Source organism: Eriocheir sinensis, unplaced genomic scaffold (assembly GCF_024679095.1).
Source record: "Eriocheir sinensis breed Jianghai 21 unplaced genomic scaffold, ASM2467909v1 Scaffold1051, whole genome shotgun sequence".
Taxonomy (NCBI): Eukaryota; Metazoa; Arthropoda; class Malacostraca; order Decapoda; family Varunidae; genus Eriocheir; species Eriocheir sinensis.
The window spans coordinates 110,146-130,561 of record NW_026110354.1 but is presented as its reverse complement, the minus strand read 5'-3'; the positions used below and the strand labels follow the sequence as shown (position 1 = coordinate 130,561).

The 20,416-nt window shown below is 43.6% G+C and overlaps 1 protein-coding gene across 5 annotated transcripts in view; it reads left to right on the top strand.

Annotated features, from left to right (window-relative positions):
* The first annotated feature begins 1,381 nt into the window (after positions 1-1,381).
* Positions 1,382-20,416, top strand: part of LOC126989104 (phosphatidylinositol phosphatase PTPRQ-like) — a 100,760-nt gene continuing 81,725 nt past the window's right edge. Inside the window, exons 1-3 of one of the 5 annotated variants that reach the window (XM_050847677.1) lie at positions 1,382-1,633; positions 2,594-2,817; positions 19,442-19,514. In XM_050847677.1, coding sequence (XP_050703634.1) covers positions 2,620-2,817; positions 19,442-19,514 — 271 coding nt within the window. In that variant the 5' untranslated portion in view covers positions 1,382-1,633; positions 2,594-2,619. The remainder of the gene's footprint in view (positions 1,634-2,593; positions 2,818-19,441; positions 19,515-20,416) is intronic. The other 4 variants (XR_007742885.1, XM_050847675.1, XM_050847676.1 and 1 more) reach the window with 4 other exon arrangements.

Sequence of the window (20,416 nt, the reverse complement as noted above, 5' to 3'; positions counted from 1 at the left end):
TTGCATCGCATTGTCTTCAAGCATCATGGAGTGTTGCCGCAACGAGCAGGAATCTTCTGAACTTGTCATAGCATCGTTATGATATTGCGCCTCAGCAACTCCAAGACCATGAACTCCATGACATCGAATTGCAACTTCTCTGCCCCATTCATTTCACGATCGAGACAATAATCTAAAACTGTTGACTTGAGAGGACGAGCACCTGAAAGTCCCTTTCTTTCACCGTAAGACCTTGTCCCATCGGTCGGGATGCTTAGGATCTACGTAATGCCAAACATGGCAGAGCACATAACAAACACTGCTGCTTGAAATCGAAATTTACCACCTGGGACCTTCTGATTCTACCACTCGGGGGTTCACACTCATTGCTTGACAAATCATCTTTTCGTTTCCTTGCCAAAAATTTCCAACATGTATCGAAGTGTACGAATAGTAACACCTCTTGTGGAGTTGGAGGGAAACGTCATCACCTTCCATGCCTACAACACCCTGTATCCTTGTTTTCTTTGCATCATCGTTCCGGTCTGTTGCTGATTCTAAAAGTTTTCGAACGGCTTGGACCTTAAATGTTAGAAGGGGCCCTGACTTTTCACAGGACGGCAGAAAGCAGCTCCTTGTTGCCATGTTGACTTGCACTGACTGCACGCGCGAGACGGACTGATCTGAAAAGAGAAAAAAATGCCGTCAGGGGTCGCATGGGTCGGGGTTAATAATCAACGAATCATTTTTGCTGAATTAAATTATTCTTTGAACTTGAAAAAGGTTTTGTGACCGCAAATAAATAGTTCTGATAATTATTACTTGATGTATTTGTCAAATCTCAAGTTTGAATGGCGGCCATTTTGGATTTATTTCAAAATTATTTCATATGGAGCTTTTTTAAAGCGAAAATCACATTTCTGTTGGCACCGGCGAGTTCCTCGCCCTTGATAGTGTATGGTTTGACACTAAATCCATTATTGACTAAGTTAGAGCCAATTCTCAATTTCGATGACGGCCATTTTGAATTTTGCCAGTAATTTTTTTCCCCCAAGGTTACCGTTTGCGCAACCAAACTGAAATTAATCTCTGGACACATACTAACCCAGAACAACAAAACAAAACTTCAAGGGAAAGCACTTTGCAAGGTTGGATAATGGGAGTGATAAGACTGTCAAATCGACTACACGCCCAAACCTCCAAAACGCAGCGGCAGGGAGGCCTGAGACCACGCGTCGCCGTAGCGTTGTACGTTGCAGCTACGTGAAGTAGCTTCCCGCATCAGCTCGTCGATGGCCCGCAAGGACTCTCCAGCCGTGTAGATTGGTGCTGCGCGCAGCAGGTACGTGGCTCTTGGCACTGCTGCGTACCTTGACAGGAAGAAGAGGGCCGCGTGGCTGCCCATGTTGGCCGTCCTGTCGATGAGCGTCCTGGTGATGTCCTCGATGTTGGTTAAGGCTGCTTCATTGCCGTGGGCGTGAATCGGGGCGCCCAGGATAGAGACTCTTGAGGGGTGTGGGGCGGGCGACACTGAGGAATGTGTGTGTGTGTGCTTACGTACTAAAATGCTTTTGTCGTTCTCAGGTTCGAGGGAAGAACAAAGGCGTGGATCAGCTCGGTGCTGAGTCTGAAATCACCGCCACCACGCTGGGAGGTAAGACTCCCTTCCCTTCCTTGCCTCCCCTCTTCGTGCATTCACCTGGCAGTAGCAGTTGCCTTGTGTGTGTGTGTGTGTGTGTGTGTGTGGAAATCACCACGGCCTGATCACGAGTTAGACTCGCTTTCGCCAGCAGGTACCCTCACGACGTGAGCAAGTGCTTATTATTTTCGAGCTTTGGGTAATACCTGGACCTCACACCACACCCCATCCCCTTGCTCAAGGGGGACAATAACCACTCCTAGTCAACGGAAGAATCCGCCCTGAGCGTGTATCGAACCTTGCAGGGCTGCGCTCTAACCGATTGAACTACCGGTGTGTGTGTGTGTGTGTGTGTGTGTGTGTGTGTGTGTGTGTGTGTGTGTTTATAGCTGTGTATGGTGGCACTGCTTCTCGATCCATATTAAGGGAAATGGTAGAAAGCCGAAGACGTGACTGAGAGGTAAGTGCTAGAATGAATACAAGGGTGCACGAAACATTTTGGCCCTGGTCTTTGTGTTGGTTTTGGGGTGAGTTTGGATAAGCTTAATTACGCATGTGCACACATGCACACCAACAAACCTAACCTAAACTAACATAAGGTAATCGAGCCCTAAACCAAGACCAAGACCCAATTTTTTTTTTTTTTTTTTTAATGTTCGTCCTATGGCTTTCTTGCTGGAGCCCGATTGTCGCCTCGGCCTGTTATGGTGCAGGCAAGTCTTTATAGTGGTGCCATCTACTAGGCCCCGGAGTTCATAATTGATCCTCTTTTAGAATAATCTGGAGTTTGGGTTGATAAGTGATCTTCAGGATAGGATGTAAGAAGTTTTAGGCCACTTGGTGATGACTAAAAATTGTTAGCGTTTAGCGGCGGGCGTCTATTCTAACCATTAACATTAGAGCAAGGTGCGCATCATGACTCAGCGCGTCCCTCTAACACTGCAAAGAAAAGGTGACTCCACTTATGCTTCACAGAACCTGGGAAAGTGACCAGTCTGCGAATGGAAGAGGCACACGGGACTGCCCTGCTGGTGACTTGGGATTACCCCCAGGACAGCCCCCAACAAGGGGAGCTTGAGTCCTTCATAGTGTCCTGGGGAGTACAAGGAGAGGCCACAGGACTGAAACAACAAACAGTGGGACTACAGAAGAGATTTCGTATATTGAACCTTCAACCCAACACTTCATACACCATCAAGGTTAGTGTGTATTTAATAGTTGTATTTACCTAGTTGTGAAGAGGTACGCTGGTACTGTCCCGTCTATATATGTAATATAATCCAACTTGGGCTTAAATTCATGAACCGTCTTTGCAGGGACCACACCATTTCCAGGCCGTTCAGGCCTCCACCACTCTTTGTGGAAAACTGTTCTACTTTATGTCTCATCTACAGTCTTCCGTTTTCATCTTACTTCCACGGCCTCTTGATTCTCTAGTATTCTTTATTACAAGATCTTCTTTGACCACTTTTCCATCCCATCAGCACACTATACACTGCAATCAGATCTCCTCGCTCCTCCATCTGTTCCAGTGTCGGTAGGTTCAACTGTTTCAGTCTCTCTTCGCATGTTAGTTTCTTAGTCCTGGAGCCAGGTTTGTTGCCGCTCTCTGAATCCTTTCTACTTTCCATGTATTTGTCTTCTTAGTTGGCGATCATACTGTTGGTGCGTATTCAGTCTTGGATGTATCATGGTTACAATCCAATTACAACCTTATTTCTGTATCCTGTCCTGTTGCTACTGTACGCCCTCTGAACCCACCGAAGGCGATGCTTCTGACATTTTCTTCCGCTCTTTGGGACGACCTGCGGATGTATTTTTCCGATTTCCCGTGGAATGACTACTGCTTCAGGAGAGAGACAGGCGCATCACAACACAGAGGTGATTGTCTCTGGAATAGAGGCACACATTCCACGTACTTTTTACTCCTTATGCTAAAAGCCTTGGTTTAATCACGCTTGTTCTCGTGCTGTCCAAGATAGAGGCAGCTCACAAAGGTACTAGAGCCTTGCCTCCTGCTAACCATGATCTTTATACTTCTTGCCGGAATCGTACCAAATCTATTTCTCTACTTACCAAATGCTCTTTCATCTACAGTAAATGTCAAACCTTCCTCTCTCTAATTCTTCCAGAGACTTCTTGCACATGGATAAATTATCTCCTCCAATTTCACTTCTTCATCTTTTCCTCCTCTTCTTAATCCTGACAGCACCGCTGTCTCACCTATCTCTAAGGCGGAACTCTTCTCTCAAACTTTCTGTAAAACTCCACCTTGGACGAGTCTGGGCATATTCCTCCTTCTCATCCCCGCTCTTACTCCTTTATGCCTGTTATTCAGATTCTTAAGAATGATGTTTTCTATGCCCTCTCTGGCCTCAACTCTCAGAAGGCTTATGGACCTGATGGAGTGCCTCCTATTGTGCTCAAAAACTGTACTTCCGTGCTGACACCCTGCCTGGTCAAACCCTTTCGCCTCTGCCTATCAACAGCTACTTTTCCTTCCTGATGGAAGTACGCCTACATACAGCCTGTGCATAAGAAAGGTGACCGTTCCAATCCCTCAAACTACCGCCCTATTTGCTTTACTTTCTTGTCTATCTAAACCTTTTGAATCAATCCTTAACCGGAACATTCAAAAGCACCTTCCTACTTCCGACCTTCTATCTGATCACCAGTATGGGTTCCGCAAGGGGCATTCTACTTGCGATCTTCTTGCTCTCTTATCTGACTCTTGGTCATCCTCTCTTAGCCGTTCCGGTGAAACTTTCTCAGTTGCGCTTGACATATCGAAAGCTTTCGATAGAGTCTGGCACAAATCTTTGCATTCTAAACTGCCCTCTTACCGATTCTATCCTTCTCTCTGTTCCTTTATCTCCAGTTTTCTTTCTGGCCGTTCTATTTCTGCTGTAGTAGACGGTCACTGTTCTTCCCCTAAAGCTATCAACAGTGGTGTACCACAGGGCTCTGTCCTATCAATGATCTTTCCATAACAAACTGTCCTATCCACTCATACACTGACGACTCCACTTTGCATTATTCAACTTCTTTCAACAGAAGACCTTCTCAACAGGAATTGGGAGACTCCAGACTGGATGCTGTACAACTCTTAACCTCAGACCTTACTATCATTTCCGATAGTGGTAAAGGGAACCTTGTGTCCTTCAATGCTTCAAATACTCAATTTCTCCACCCATAAAATCGACACAATCTTCCAAACACCTATCCCCTATAGCTATACGAACGGAAGGTAGCTTTCGGTGTGCCATACCTGTTTTGTTGAAACTCTAGAATCACATCCAAGTCAAGCCATTATTTTTATTTATTTGCTATGCATGACTGTGATACCCGTTTCCATTATTATTACTGATTTGTGAGATTTTAAAATGCGGGGAAATATTACTAATTTAGCAGTGATAGGTTACTTTCTGCTCATGTGCTGGGTCTTCAGCTAGAAACTGCTCTAGATAAGGTTAAGTCCATCTTTATATATAATGATGCACAGTCTTCATTTCCATGGGTACCAATGTCATTATAATATGCTGAAGACATTTTCCTACAATATTCTATAATCTACTTTGACGCTCAGGCAAAATGTAACATGTTGATATGGCACAAGAAAGAGAGCAGCATGGTGGGTAATGGAATCAGTGCCCCATTCATCTTCACATCATTATTCTCCACTAATTTTCTCTCCATATGATAAAGTTTACTGAAGGCAGGTAACGGAAAGGACTCAAAGTGCCTTTGCGTTGATGGAGCTTCGGTAGTTTGTCAGCCACGTACCCTGTGACGAATATATCAATACGGGTTTATGACTTTCAGGAGGCAGCGTCCCTCCCAGCAGGGAAGGGTCACGCGAGGAAGGGATTGTAGGTAAGAAAAAAACGTCCGCAACTGCTTCCAATAATGTCTTACAGCGTCAAATATTGTTTAATTCATCCATCACAGCAGCAGCACTCAAGGAGAAGCACCCAGACTTATTTGAAGTCTCTCAGTACCCTGAGAGCTACCGCGCGAGTTTAGCGACGAAGATCGAAGGGGAGGACGGTGCGTACCTATAGTCACTAGCATTTTTGGAACGAAGGCCTGCGGGAGACGAAGGGAAGGCAAGGTCTACCCCGTGTCTTCCCTCAGACCTTCGAGGAAAAATATGTTTATTTTCTAAATTTGGCGTGGCAAATAGTTGCGGTTCAGTTAAAACAACCTGATAAAATATTTTACCTAATTGGAAAGTCATATATTATAGTTGCAGCGAATATGTTTGTCTTGTTTACAACAGTAGCACGCGCCTTCAAAGCGCAGATGTACCAGCCAGGCGGGAACCTTCGTGGCTTACATTCTCCAACGATCTATGTTTTTTTCAAATTCTTTCTCATTTCAGTTAAGACATCTGGCTCTACAAGTGCAAACAAAGGGTATCTTAATAATTTACTGCATGCAAATAACGATTAATAATGGGAAAAAACATGAAATTATAAATAATAACTGTTGAATGTGATGCTAGGCTATTTCGAATATATTAGGCTACCCATGTTATTTATACATGCAACATTAAAATTCCTTATGTAGAGACACTTGCAGAGTCGTTTGTCACTTTATATCCCTTAATGAGATGAAATATGAGTATCTGAAAGGCTATAGATCGTTCGAGTATGATCAAACTATCTGTTTGATATACAAGTTGTTTCTTCGTGTCCTTGTATGGTATATTATCGATGCAAATCTTCTGTTTGCAGTTCATATACGATGGTTTGAGGATTTTTGGATACACAAACATTCATGATCTTCACGCAATCACAAACTCACAATGCGCAGGTGCCACATCTACGTTTACGAGTGAACAGACGGAATTAAATGGACAATATTATGGCTGTAATAGCACCATGGAGGTATTATACCTCCATGGATAGCACTGTGTGTTTGTATGTGTGTGCGTGCATTGGATCTGGTAGGTGAAAAGAAGGTTGCAGTGTGTGAATGTGCATTTACCTTCCCGAGCGACTTGTGGTAAGGATTGAAGGCACCGTCTGAGGCCTTGCCTACATTGTCGAAGGGAAGGTACGCGGCTCGACCTTCATGACTCTTGGTACGGGCCTCAAGGTCGTCAGCAGCCAGCCTTGACACGCGCCTTTATCACAGGCTATAATAATCTCCTGTCACCTTCTTACGGTACATTCCAGCAGCTGGTGACCATATTACGGTAAAATATGAGAGTAATATGGTGGGTTGCCGACACTTGTTGGTATAGACACAAACTCTCTCTTATCTATATTTCCCAGAGCTCACTGGCTGATGGCTCCGAGCTGACTGTTAGGGAAAGGTGTGCAGGTCTGGCACAAGTGTGCTCAGTTTTTGTGGACGACCCGTATGGCTGTGGAACAAATACAAGAGACGTGTGCGAGTGTATGAAAAGCTCGGCGAATAACAGGGCCAATAATGGCGTCTAAATCTTAGGTTGTCGGTACTCTATCAAGGGACTCTAGGTGGACAAGGGGGAACGGGTTAAAGGAGACTGCCCATCCATCTCCACTCCACCCGAGAACTGAACCTGGGACAGCACCCTTCTGTCAGTGAGCTGACTATGACTCACTGGATCTTATCAGCTCGTTGCTTAACACTCACTCAGGATCCAGCCTGACACACCATCCAGTCCCAATGCTTTTCTCGCGTCCACACCCTCCAGGTTGTCTATTTTCCTCGGCCCTTCATGTCCATTAAAATCACTTTCCCTTGTAAACACTCCTTGAAAACAACCACTCAAAACTTCCATCATTGTTGCAACATCCTCATACTCCTAACCATCCACCTTTAGTATTTTTTTTTTACAACAAAGGAGGCAGCTCAAGGGCATAAAAAAAGGAAACAATAATAAAAAAAAGCCCGCTACTCGCTGCTCCTAAAAAAGAATCAAAGAGAGAGAAATTTCGGGAGGAGAGGTGTCCTGATACCCTTCTCTTGAAAGAGTTCAAGTCGTAGGCAAGAGGAAATACAGAGGAAGGAAGATTGTTCCAGAGTTTACCAGCGTGAGGGATGAAAGAGTGAAGATGCTGGTTAACTCTTGCATAAGGGGTTTGGACAGTATAGAGATGAGCATGAGTAGAAAGTCGTGTGCAGCGGGACCGCGGGAGGGGGGGAGGCATGCAGTTAGCAAGTTCAGAAGAGCAGTCAGCGTGGAAATATCGATTGAAGATAGAAAGGGAGGCAACATCGCGACGGAATTTAAGAGGTAGAAGACTATCAGTAGGAGGAGGAGAGCTGATGAGACGAAGAGCCTTAGACTCCACTCTGTCAAGAAGAGCTGTGTGAGTGGAGCCCCCCCACACTTGAGATGCATACTCCATACGAGGGCGGACAAGGCCCCTGTATATTGATAGCAACTGCGCGGGGGAGAAGAACTGGCGGAGACGATACAGAACGCCCAACCTCGAGGAAGCTGATTTAGCGAGAGAGGAGATGTGAAGTTTCCAGTTGAGATTTTGTGTAAAGGATAGACCGGGGATGTTTAGTTTTGAAGATGGTGATAGCTGAGCGTTGTCGAAGCATAGGGGATAGGTGTTTGAAAGACTGTGTCGAGTTGATAGGTGGAGAAATTGAGTTTTTGAGGCATTGAAGGACACAAGGTTCCTTCTGCCCCAGTCGGTAATGATAGCAAGGTCTAAAGTTAAGCGTTCTGCAGCCTCCAGTCTGGAGTCGTGTACTTCCTGTTGAGAGGGTCTTCTATTGAAAGAAGTTGAATAATGCAGAGTGGAGTCGTCGGCGTATGAGTGGACAGGACAGTTTGTTATGGAAAGATCATTGATGAATAACAGGAAGAGAGTGGGTGATAGGACAGAGCCCTGTGGAACACCACTGTTGATTGGTTTAAAGGAAGAAGAGTGACCGTCTACCTTTGCAGAGACAGAACGGCCGGAAAGAAAGTTCGAGATAAAGGAACAGAGGGATATAATCCGAAAGAGGGCAGTTTAGAAAGCCAGACTCTATCGAAGGCTTTCGATATGTCTAGCGCAACAGAGAAAGTTTCACCGAAACGGCTAAGAGAGGATGACCAAGAGTCAGTTAAGAGAGCAAGAAGATCGCCAGTAGAACGCCCCTTGCGGAACCCATGCTGGCGATCAGATAGAAGGTTAGAAGTGGAAAGGTGCTTTTGAATCTTCCGGTTAAGGATTGATTCAAAAGCTTAGATAGACAGGAAAGTAAAGCTATAGGGCGGTAGTTTGAGGGATTGGAACGGTCACCCTTCTTAGGCACAGGCTGAACAAAGGCATACTTCAGCAGGAAGAAGGTAGATGTTGATAGGCAGAGACGAAAGAGTTAGACCAGGCAGGTGTCAGCACGGAAGCACAGTCTTTAAAAACAATGCGAGGCACTCCATCAGGTCCATAAGCCTTCTGAGAGTTGAGGCCAGAGAAAGCATAGAAAACATCATTTGGAAGAATCTTAATAACAGGCACAAAGGAGTCAGAGGGGGGATGAGTAGGAGGAATATGCCCAGAATCGTGCAAGGTGGAGTTCTTACAGAAAGTTAGAGCGAAGAGTTCAGCTTTAGAGACAGAAGAGACGGTAGTGCTGCCGTCAGGGTTAAGAGGAGGAGGAAAAAGGAAGAAGTGAAATTGGAGGAGATATTTTTGGCTAGATGCCAGAAGTCACGGGAAGAATTAGAAGAAGCAAGGTGTTGACACTTTCTATTGATAAAAGAAGTTTTGGTAAGTCGGAGAATAGATTTGGCACGATTCCGGGCTGAAATGTAAAGGTCATAGTTAGTGGGAGTTCGAAGGCTCTGGAACCTTTTGTGAGCTGCCTCTCTATCTTTAATAGCACGAGAACAAGCATGATTAAACCAAGGCTTTTTAGCATGAGGAGTAGAGAAAGAACGTGGAATGTATGCCTGCATTCCAGAGACAATCACCTCCGAGATGCACTGGGCACACAGAGAGGGGTCTCTCTCCTGGAAGTAGTAATCATTCCATGGGAAATCGGAAAAGTACATCCTCAGGTCGTCCCACCGAGCTGAAGCAAAATGACAGAAGAATCGCCTCTTCGGTGGGTCCAGAGGATGTACAGGAGCGATAGGACAGGAAACAGAAATAAGGTTATGATCGGAGGAGCCCAACGGAGAGAACAGTTTGGCAGAGTAAGCAGAAGGATTAGAGGTAAGGAAGAGGTCTAGAATGTTGGGCCTGTCTCCTAGACGGTCGGGAATACGTGTAGGGTGCTGAACCAACTGCTCTAGGTCGTTGAGGAGAACAAAGTTGTAGGCTTGTTCACCAGGCTGGTCAGTGAAAGAGGATGAAAGCCAAAGCTGGTGGTGAACATTGAAATCTCCCAAGATGGAGATTTCAGCGAAGGGAGAGTGAGTCAAGATGTGCTCCACTTTAGAATTCAAATAGTCAAATAATTTTACATAGTTAGTAGAGTTAGGTGAGAGATAAACAGCACAAATGTATTTAGTAATAGAATGACAGTGAAGTCTTAGCCAAATGGTGGAAAATTCAGAAGAGTCAAGGTCGTGGGCACGAGAGCAAGTGATGTCGTTGCACACGTAGGCGCAACATCCAGCTTTGGATTGAAATTTAGGATAGAGATAGTAGGAGGGAACAGAGTAGAGGTTACTGTCAGTAGCCTTAGAAACCTGTGTATCGGTGAGGAAGAGAAGATGAGGTTTAGAGGAGGAGAGATGGTGTTCCACAGAATGAAAATTAGAACGAAGACCACGAATGTGTGCAGAAATTGATAAGGAGGAGGTTCGAGGAGTTATCAGGACACCTCTCAAGTCGGCAGCCAGAAGGGGAGTCCTTCCTGGGGGAACTTATGGTCCCCCCCAGGCGGGGACTCCGAGGCAGTGTTGTTTTTCGCCATTTTAAATTTTATGCTTATTCCTTCTCTATTTCCGGCTTGCTGTTGACATATCGGCTGGTCTTGTAATATTCTATTACTTTCTTTTCATAGTACCTCTGTTTCTCTCTTCGTATTCTTATGTATTCATTTCTTGCTTGATTGTACTTCAATTATTTGTTTAGTCTTCTCCATCTGTTCCATGCTACATTTTCTTTCTCCTTTAGCTATTTCACATCTTCTTTAAACCAAACTATCTTTTTAATCTCTCTTCCCCATATATGGTATGTGTCACCTTAGTCATTGTAAAACTTGAGTATAGATCCCCTACGACTACGCATGGAGGTCACAAGTGAGAGATATTTGGGTACAACTGAACACACACACACACACACATACACCCGGGAGGAGGGACGCAACCCCCGATTGACACCCAGCACCCGTTCATTCACTGCTGGGTGGACAGAGGCACGAAGTAGAGGTGGCTGCCCATCCGTCTCCACTCCAAGTAGGAATCGAACCTGGGAGATTTCTTTTGAGGTGAACACGCTCGTCACTGCACTACAGAGCTCCTTTGAACTGTGTGTGTGTGTGTGTGTGTGTGTGTGTGTGTGTGTGTGTGTACTGTATGTGTATGTGTGTGTGTGTGTGTGTGTGTGTGTGCTGTCCACGCGGCAACGCTGCCGCCATCACGGTGCCGGAAAAGGGGGCCCTTTTTTGTAAACGTAATATAGAATGAAAAAAATATTTTGACACGTGCTGTGTGTGTGTGTGTATATTTACCTAGTTGTAGCTTTACAGGGCCTGGGCTTAGGCTCGTGTGGTCCCGTCTTCGTATCTGAATTTGTTCAACTTTTCCTTAAAGTATTGTACACTCTTCGCCGATATTACATCCTCACTTAGTCTGTTCCAAACCTCTATATTTCTTTGCGGGAAGCTATATTTCTTTATGCCTCTCAAGCATCTTCCTTTACTCAATTTTTTATGGTGTCCTCTTGTGCTCCTGGTGTTTATTCCTTCTTTTATTAGTAGCTCTTCATTATCTACATCTTCCATTTTGCTTAATAATTTATAAATTTGTAGTAGGTCTCCCTTTCTCTTCTTTGTTCCAGTGTTGGTAGGTCCATCTCCTTTAATCTTTCTTAATATGTCAATCCCTCCAGCTCTGGAACCATTTTTGTTGCCATTCTTTGCCTTCTTATTCTTATGTGTTTCTTCTTGTGGGGAGACCAAACCGCCTCCGCATATTCCAATGTTGGTCTAATCATAGTGATTATTAACTTTTTCATCATAACCTTATCCATGTTGTGGTGTAGTGCCCCGGGAATCTACGGGGCATTCGTTTACTAATTTTCGACTGAATTTACAAAATTATCATTGATTACTGAATAGGGAGAGTTAAAAGACATGAATTACTTACTCCCGCGTGTAATTGAATGTGAACGGTAGCTGCCACCACCACCTCGATCTGTGGATCGAACCACAGCTCAATGGGGAGAAAATAACTGAAGAAGACAATGAACTGAACTACACTCAATTACCCCAGGATGAGGAACTGAAGAAATAACTCCTTTAGGTAGCGTGAATCCTTATGAAAAGAGGACGTGAGGCATTTTTCCCGTGTGCCGTTCTGGCCAGCCCACTCGTAACCTTAAAGTTAAATGAAAGGAAGAGTGACAAACAAGAGTGATAATTTAATTTCAAAAGAATTTAATGTGACAGTGGAAAGAACGATAATTCACTGATATTTAGGGGAGGGGAGATGAACAATGTGTCTTACCTAGCAGTTGGGTGAGAGAAGACTGGCCCGCCGTCCCCGGAAGAGGCGTAAGTGTGTTTCCGTTAGAATTGGGGTGTCTCAAGGCGTGAGTTAGGAGGGAGGGAGGGAAGTGTTAAATGAACACTCTTGGGAACAATTAAGGCTGCGTTTACACCAAGCACGTCGCGTCCCGTCACGTCACGTCACGTCACGTCAGGTGAAAAATAGAACCAGCTCTATATATTGACTTGACGCGACGCGACGCGGCGTGACGTGACGTGACTGGACGGAACCGGTGTAAACGCATTTTTCAAATATCCATACAAATCAGTGTTAAACTGGGGTGGCGATTCATGACTTGACGTGACGTGACGTGACGTGACGGGACGCGACGTGCTTGGTGTAAACGCAGCCTAAGTCGGGAACAAAGCTGGGAGGTAGGGTGGGTTCACTAATTACTGTGTAATTATTTTTGGTGAGCAAAATTTAGAAAACAAAATAAAATTGAGGTTACTAAAGCCGCAGCCCAACATAGGCTATACGGACACGAGTCTAGACAGACTGTCCTGGAAGGAAGGGGAGAATGGGGGGAATGTGAGGCAACAGGAGGTTATGATTTTTCCTGGCATTACAATGGAATGCTAATCCTATATTTCTCACCATTTTATACGTATCACCGAATATCCTATTTACATGACTCTCAGGCTGTAGATTATCTTGTATTGTCACTCCCACTCCACTTTCTTTCATATTTCTCCATCTCCCTATATCTTTATATGTCCATTTTGGTCTCCCTTCATTCTTTCCCATTTCCATTACATGACTTTTCTACACATTAAATTCCATCTCCCATTAAATACTCCATTTCCAAATCTTGTTCAGGACATCTTGCACTGTTTCTAATATGTCTTAGCAATTTTACATCGTCTGCAGACAGGCTCATATAACTGTTTACTCCCTCCGGCATATCATTTACATATACTAGGAATAGTACGGGTGCCAATACCGATCCTTGAGGCACTCCACTTTCTACAATAAGGGAGACATTCATAAGGTTTTGTTGGTAAGGGAACCGGGTAGGACACGAAGTAATGGGTTTAAACTGGATAAATTCAGATTCAACAGGGACGCAGGCAAAAATTGGTTTACAAATAGGGTGGTGGATGAGTGGAATAGGCTTAGCAGTCACGTGGTGAGTGCCAATACAATTGTCACATTAAAAAATAGACTAGATAAATTCATGGACAGCGATATTAGGTGGGGTTAGATACACGGGAGCTTAGGGTCAACGGAGCTGGCTCTACAGAATGGACATCAACTTGCTAGAATCAGTTCAGAGGAGGATGACCAAGATGATTCAGGGGCTAAGAAACCTCCCATATCAAAATAGGATGAAACATCTAAACTTACATTCACTAGAGAGACGAAGAGTGCGGGGAGATCTGATAGAAGTATTCAAATGGGTCAAGGGTTACAACAAAGGCGATATGAGTAAAGTACTGAGAATTAGCCAGCAGGACAGAAGTCGCAGTAATGGATTTAAATTAGAAAAGTATAGATTTAGGAGAGATATAGGCAAGCATTGGTTTAGTAATAGGGTGGTGGGGGAATGGAATAGACTCAGCAATCACATAGTTAGTGCAGGGACGATAGCTTGTTTTAAGAGTAGACTGAAAGCTACATGAACGAGGACGACAGGTGGCAGTGAGGTGTGGGTGCAGTAAGGTGACGGGGTACTGGATGCGTGCCTAGTACCGCCGGTATAACGAGGATCAAGCCTCTACCTGTAACCCTGTAACTACACCTCACCCATCGTGAGTAGTGGGGGGGATTCTGGAGCTGCCCTGTGTAGGCCACCCGGCCTCTTGCAGTTTCCCTATGTTCTTATGTTCTTATGTTCAATTCTCCATTCCGATTTCGCGTCCTTTACCATTGTTCTCATCTTTCTTTCCCTTTAGTAGCTTTCCATCCAGTTCATCATTTTCCCTTTCAAACCTCCTTTATTCTCCAGCTTCCATAGTAGTCTTGAATGGAGTTTGTCGAACGCCTTCTTCAGGTCCAAGTAAACGCATCCGTCCCTCTCCTGTATTTTGTCTGTCACTCTTGAGTAAAAGCTCAGTAAGTTTGTTACACATGAACGCCCTTTTCTGAAGCCATATTGTTTACTTGTGATTATATTATGCTCTTCTAGAAATCTCGTCCATTGTTTTGTTCTCACTTTCTCACATATTTGACATACTACACTGATCAGTGATACAGGTCTGTAATTCAGGGGTTCTTCCTTTTTTCCAATTTTGAATATAGGGACCACTTCAGCCCTTCGCCACTCCTGTGGTACTTTACCAGTTGTTATTGAGCATTAATGATGTCATATACCGGTTCAACCAGCTGATCTTTGCATTCTTTCAATATATAACCTGAGACTCCATCCGGTCGTACTGCTTTCCTTTCTTCCAGCTCCCCCATCATTTTATATATCTCCTCTTTAGTTACTATGACTTCTTCCATATGAACATTTATCTTGTTTTCTTGTGGTTCGTTGAATTGTGATTCTTTTGTAAAAACGTGCTGGAACTTTTTGTTAAATAGCTTAGTCATGTCTTTAGGATCTTCGATTATCATATTCCCATCACTCAATCTTTCTATTGTTTCCCTTGGTGTGATTTTTCCATTTATGAATCTATAAAACAATTTAGGTTCTTCCTTACACTTTTCGACAATATCCTTTTACATACCCCTTCTCTTCTTCTCTCCTTATTTTCACGTATTCATTTTTCGCTATCTTAAAATCTTCTTTATTCTTTTAGTTTTTATTTCTTTTCAATCTCTTCCATGCTTTGTCTCTTTTTTTTCTTTTGCCTTAACACATCTTACAATAAACCATTTTTTTTTTTCCTTTTTCTTTAGGTTTGTATTCTGGTACAAATTTCATAACTCTTGATTTATATGCCTCCAGAAAAATATCATACTTTTCTTGCATCTCCCTTGTTCTCTTTAACTCTTCACAGTCTAGCTCTCCATAGTATTTCCTGGGATCTTCCATGTTTGCCTTCCTATAGTTTAAACCTGTTTCTTGTATATAATTCATCCCCCTCACTTCCCTCCTCCTCTGTTTCCAACTCAATTATCACGTGATCACTCTTTCCCAGGGGGCACCCATACCTTAATTCATTCACCAAGTGCATTCCCTTTGTTAACACCAGGTCCAGTCTCGCCGGTTCGTCGTCACTTCTGAATCTCGTGTATTCCTTCACCCATTGCGTCATCAAGTTTTCCATCGTCAATCTTAAAAATCTTTCCCCCCATGCCGTTTCGCTACCTCCACTTTCAAATATTTCCCAATTTACCTCCTTACAGTTAAAATCACCTAGTAACATGACTTTTATTTGCTTTGAGTAGTCTACTCAAACTCTGAATGGTATCTTCAATCATGGTCTCATATTCTTCTTTACTCCATGAATTGGTTCTTGGTGGTACATAGGTTGCTATTATCGTCATCATTTTTCTGTTGTTGTTCGCCAGGTTTTCCGCATTTCCTTCTCCATATACTACGGTTTTCACTAATAACTCCTTCCTCGTCATTATCATCACTCCTCCACCACCTTTACCCTTTCTGTCCTGCCTCCATACATTGTAGTTATTATCAAACACTATTTGGATGACCTTATTTAGTTTAGTTTCCGTTACGCATACAATATTGGGCTCTTTTTCCTGCAAGTAGTCTTGTAATTCCAGTTTACTAGATACTTATCGTTTACCGTTTACCGTTGATGAGGTTTCAGGCCCTGCTCCGCCGCTGATGTAGCGCTCTACGAGGGCCGTCAACAATTACAACGTTAGCCTCAATAATAGTCTTCGATGCACTTATTCTCAAACATCGTAGTGAGTGAGTGAGTGAGTGTCTTAATTTCTTTCACGAATGATATCACATATAACAATTAGTTCAGTGTTCATGTTTGCTATTTTCATTATAGTATCACAATTAAATATCCAAGAATTATTTCCAGCACACTGAACATTCATCACACACAATTGATCTTTGAGTACAGACACTGATTAATAGCCATGATCGGTCATGTTACGAATTCTCTCAATTTCAGTCTGGAGAACTACACAACACTGGTCATTCGCTGAGTGGTTGATTTCAGGCTTCTTGTACCTCACACAATTTATGCATTTCTTCTCAGCCATGGTGCACTCCTGTGATTTATGATTGCCAGCGCATTTGAAACAATTTGGGGCGTCTCCATTGGTCTTGGCAGTACAGTTGGCCTCAAGATGGCCATATCTCTGACAATGATAGCACATAACTGCATGGTATCTGTCTCTCACTGTGTATATTCCCCATTCTAATTTTAACTTGTCATGATTCTTGTGAATCACCTCTCTCACAGTTAGGTCACACTCAATATGTTGTGCATCGTACCGCCAGCTGCGGGCTTACTAAAAATCAGCTCAATCTTATTCTCAACATCCTCAATTGTGTGTAAGAATTCATTGCGGTCTAAGATGGTCTCCTTTATTTTTTCCTTGGTCTCCTCTTTATGCACATTACATATCTTCTTTGGTTTCATCTTTCCAACACTCTTGGTACTAATTTGCTCAACAGACTCCAGTTTTTAAGCAGCCTCAACCCTTGTGTTCTCATTATCAAAGTTCATAACAATGTTACCTGTATTTGTAAATCTTGAATCAGTTATTTGAATGCCATTCAATGCCTGGGAGACTTCATCCTTCATGTCTGTTGCCTTCTTTTCCTGTGTAGAAGCTTTTACAATAAGAGATTCTTCTTGACCTTCTTGCCTCTCTTTGCCACCTCTTCCCAACTGGATTCAGCATGCTCAGCACCTTTAAGCGTGTCAACAACTGATCCCAGCTCCTCCTGCACCTTCACAGCCCTTGATTCAACTTCATCCTTAACCACAGAAATTTCCTAAAAAAATTCTTGCTTGAATTCATCCAATTTTTCCACAATGCTGGTAGCCAGAGATGCTTTATGGAGGCATGGGGTGCATATCCAATTTATTTTAGGTATATTATCCAGGTTGATCCCAGACAAATTAGCACACTTCACATGACACCACCTAGTCAAATGGGGTACTGGGATTTATTTCAAGGAGCGTAATCAACAGAAGCGCCGAAGTCTTCCTCAAACTATATTTAGCATCAGTTAGACCTCATCTTGACTATGCGGTTCAGTTCTGGTAACCTTACTATAGAATGGATATCAAAATGTTAGAATCGGTGCAGAGGAGGATGACTAAGATGATTCAGGGGTTGAGAAACTTGCCATACGAGGAAAGACTCAAAACAGTTAAGCTTGCATTCTCTAGAAAGCCGAAGGGTGCGTGGAGACATGATCGAGGTTTATAAATGGATGAAGGGGGATATTCATAATGTTTTGTTGGTAAGAGAACCGGGTAGGACACGAAGTAATGGGTTTAAACTGGATAAATTCAGATTCAACAGGGACATAGGCAAAAATTGGTTTACTAACAGGGTGGTGGATGAGTGAAATAGGCTTAGCAGTCATGTGGTGAGTGCCGATACAAGTGTCACATTCAAAAATAGATTAGATAAATTCATGGAGAGCGATAGTAGGTGGGGTTAGATACACGGGAGCTTAGGTTCAAAGGAGCTGCATTGTACAGGCCTACCGGCCTCTTGAAGACTCCTGCGTTCTTATGTTCTTATGTTATGTTCTAGTGCACAAACAGCAACCAATCCACTTCTCGCCCATGAATTCTGCACAAACATAACATAAATCCCTCAGTCCCTTGGCCCTAACAGCGGCCATGTCGACACTTTCTGTGCGGAGCTAGGCGCAACACCTCCGCTCAGCACCACGGTCACTCACTCATTCCATACTATCCCGTCTACATTCATATACATCACACTTAATCCCTTACTATAGTTTCAATCTTGTCTCGGCTCTATTCTCTTTCGGCTTTTCCCTTATGTACCATTTCTTTACTCGATCTCCCAGAATTTCCCCCAAAAATACCTATTTTTCCTCTTCAGATCTTGCATTATTCCTTCGTTTGCCTCTGCTAGAAGTTCATTCCATTTCTTCCTTTCTTCTTCATTTTTGTTTTTCTTTATATAAATTTCCTTACTTCTATTTCTCTTAGTTTAGTTGTTCTATATAAGATTTCCTCCGTTACTTTCTGTGATTTTAATCTTAGTTTAACTGGTCTTGTTTTACCCTCTATGTAAGGGCCCATCCTTACAATTTCTTCCACCTCCTACTCAAGGTCTTGTATTTCATTGTCATTTAAGTTCTTCAGTCATAGACTATGCTTCAGTAAATCTTTCACTGACTTAAGCTCTTCCTTCTCCCTTCTTGGCCTATAAGTTATGTTCTTCTCTTTCATTCCGAATATTATGACACTTTTTTTCTTATCCGCCACATCTCTTACTAAATTTTCATTCTTTTTAATGACCTTGACCATCTCCCTTTCCACATTTTCCTTCTCCTCCTTTAGTTGCTTCTCAATTATTTCCTTGAAGTCTACATTAGCTTTTCCGTGCTCTACTTTCCAGGTCTTTATTTCGCCCAGCACTTCCTCCCTAACTCTCTTTTCCTCCTTGTCCATTATCACTTTCAAGTCTTATTTTCTTTTCTTACGACTACTAGTCCTTCCTTTACCATCTTTTCATATTTTGCCAACTGTTCTTTCAACTTCTCATTCTCCCGAACCAACTCCTTCTCCCTGTATTCCAGACTTCGTACTCTTGATCTTAATTCACTATGTGACTTCTTACCTTGTTCTTCCTCCTCTTCCATGGACTTCACTCTCTCGATCCAGTTGTTCAGTTTTTTCTCCACTAATAACACTCTTCTATATACAACAGATGATTATGTAACCCCAAAACATACTGAAACTTGGCTCACTGATTCCAGAACATTCGTCACTGTCTAGGCTTCCCATAACTACTTCCCGAGTTTTCTGCCTTGTTCCAGTTCCTCTTCTTCTTCCTCTTTTCCGTGCCTGACACCCCTCATCCTCGTCACTCATTCTACACAAGCTTTTTAAACTCTTGCATGGACAGGAGACGGGCCTGAGCACCCTCTTGACCCTGTAAACACAACAACTCGGTTTGCAGACGACAACAGCGCAGCTCCTTGACCCACGTCTTCTCTCTTCGCCTTCTCAACGGTGTGGTGTGTGTGTGTGTGTGTGTGTGTGTGTGTGTGTGTGTGTGTGCTAACATACTTTTGTCGTTCTCAGGTTCGAGGGAAGAACATAGGCGTGGATGAACTCGGTGCTGAGTCTGAAATCATCGCCACCACCACGCTGGGAGGTAAGACTTCTTTCCCTGCCTTGCCTCCCTCTTCGTGCTTTCATCTGGAAGTAGTAGTTGTCTTGTGTCTTTGTGTGTGTGTGTGTGTGTGTGTGTGTGTGTGTGTGTGTGTGTGTGTGTGTGTGTGTGTGTGTAATTCACCTCTTGGTCTGCTGCGGGTCTCTTTCGAGATAGCCAGCCGTTTCCTTACGGAAGAGCACAGAGCTCATAGAACCGATCTTTGTGTGTGTGTGTGTGTGTGTGTGTGTGTGTGTGTGTGTGTGTGTGTACAGTTGTGATTGGTGGGCCTCCCCATCGAACCATATAAGTGCAAGAATGGATACAAGGATGGACGAGACACTTTGGCCTAGGTCTTGTTGTTGGTTTAGGGGAGAGTTTGGTAGGTTAAATTCTGTATGTGCACACACGCACACACACAAACCTGACCTAAGCTAACCTAAAGTAACTGATTCCTAAATCAAGACCATGACCCACACCATTTTTGGGGGACACGTGATGAGAATGGGGTAGAATGAATTCGTGAAGGGAGTGAATGCATGAGGGAAGGATTGACGGAGAGGGTGTTAGGGAAACACAAAATGTGAAGTGGATCAATAGGGTGAGTGAACATTGCAGTGAGAGAGTTTGAAGCAGAAGGATTGAATGTGCTGAGAGGGAGTGCCAGAACAGCGAGACATGGAAACAGTTCTTCCACGGCCATCCCCTGAAGTGAAGTTCCCGCAAGGGAGCAGGGCGTTGGAGATGTGTACTTGTCAATAGCATGCGGTCCCTACCCCTTGCGGCCGCATACTTATGGCGAAAAAGTATGGTGTTTTCTGAGGTGAAATTATGCAGATAGAAAGTATCTGGCAACTCCCTTCCGTCGTCTTGGGCCGGTGTAGCGTGAGCAGATCATCCCTCCT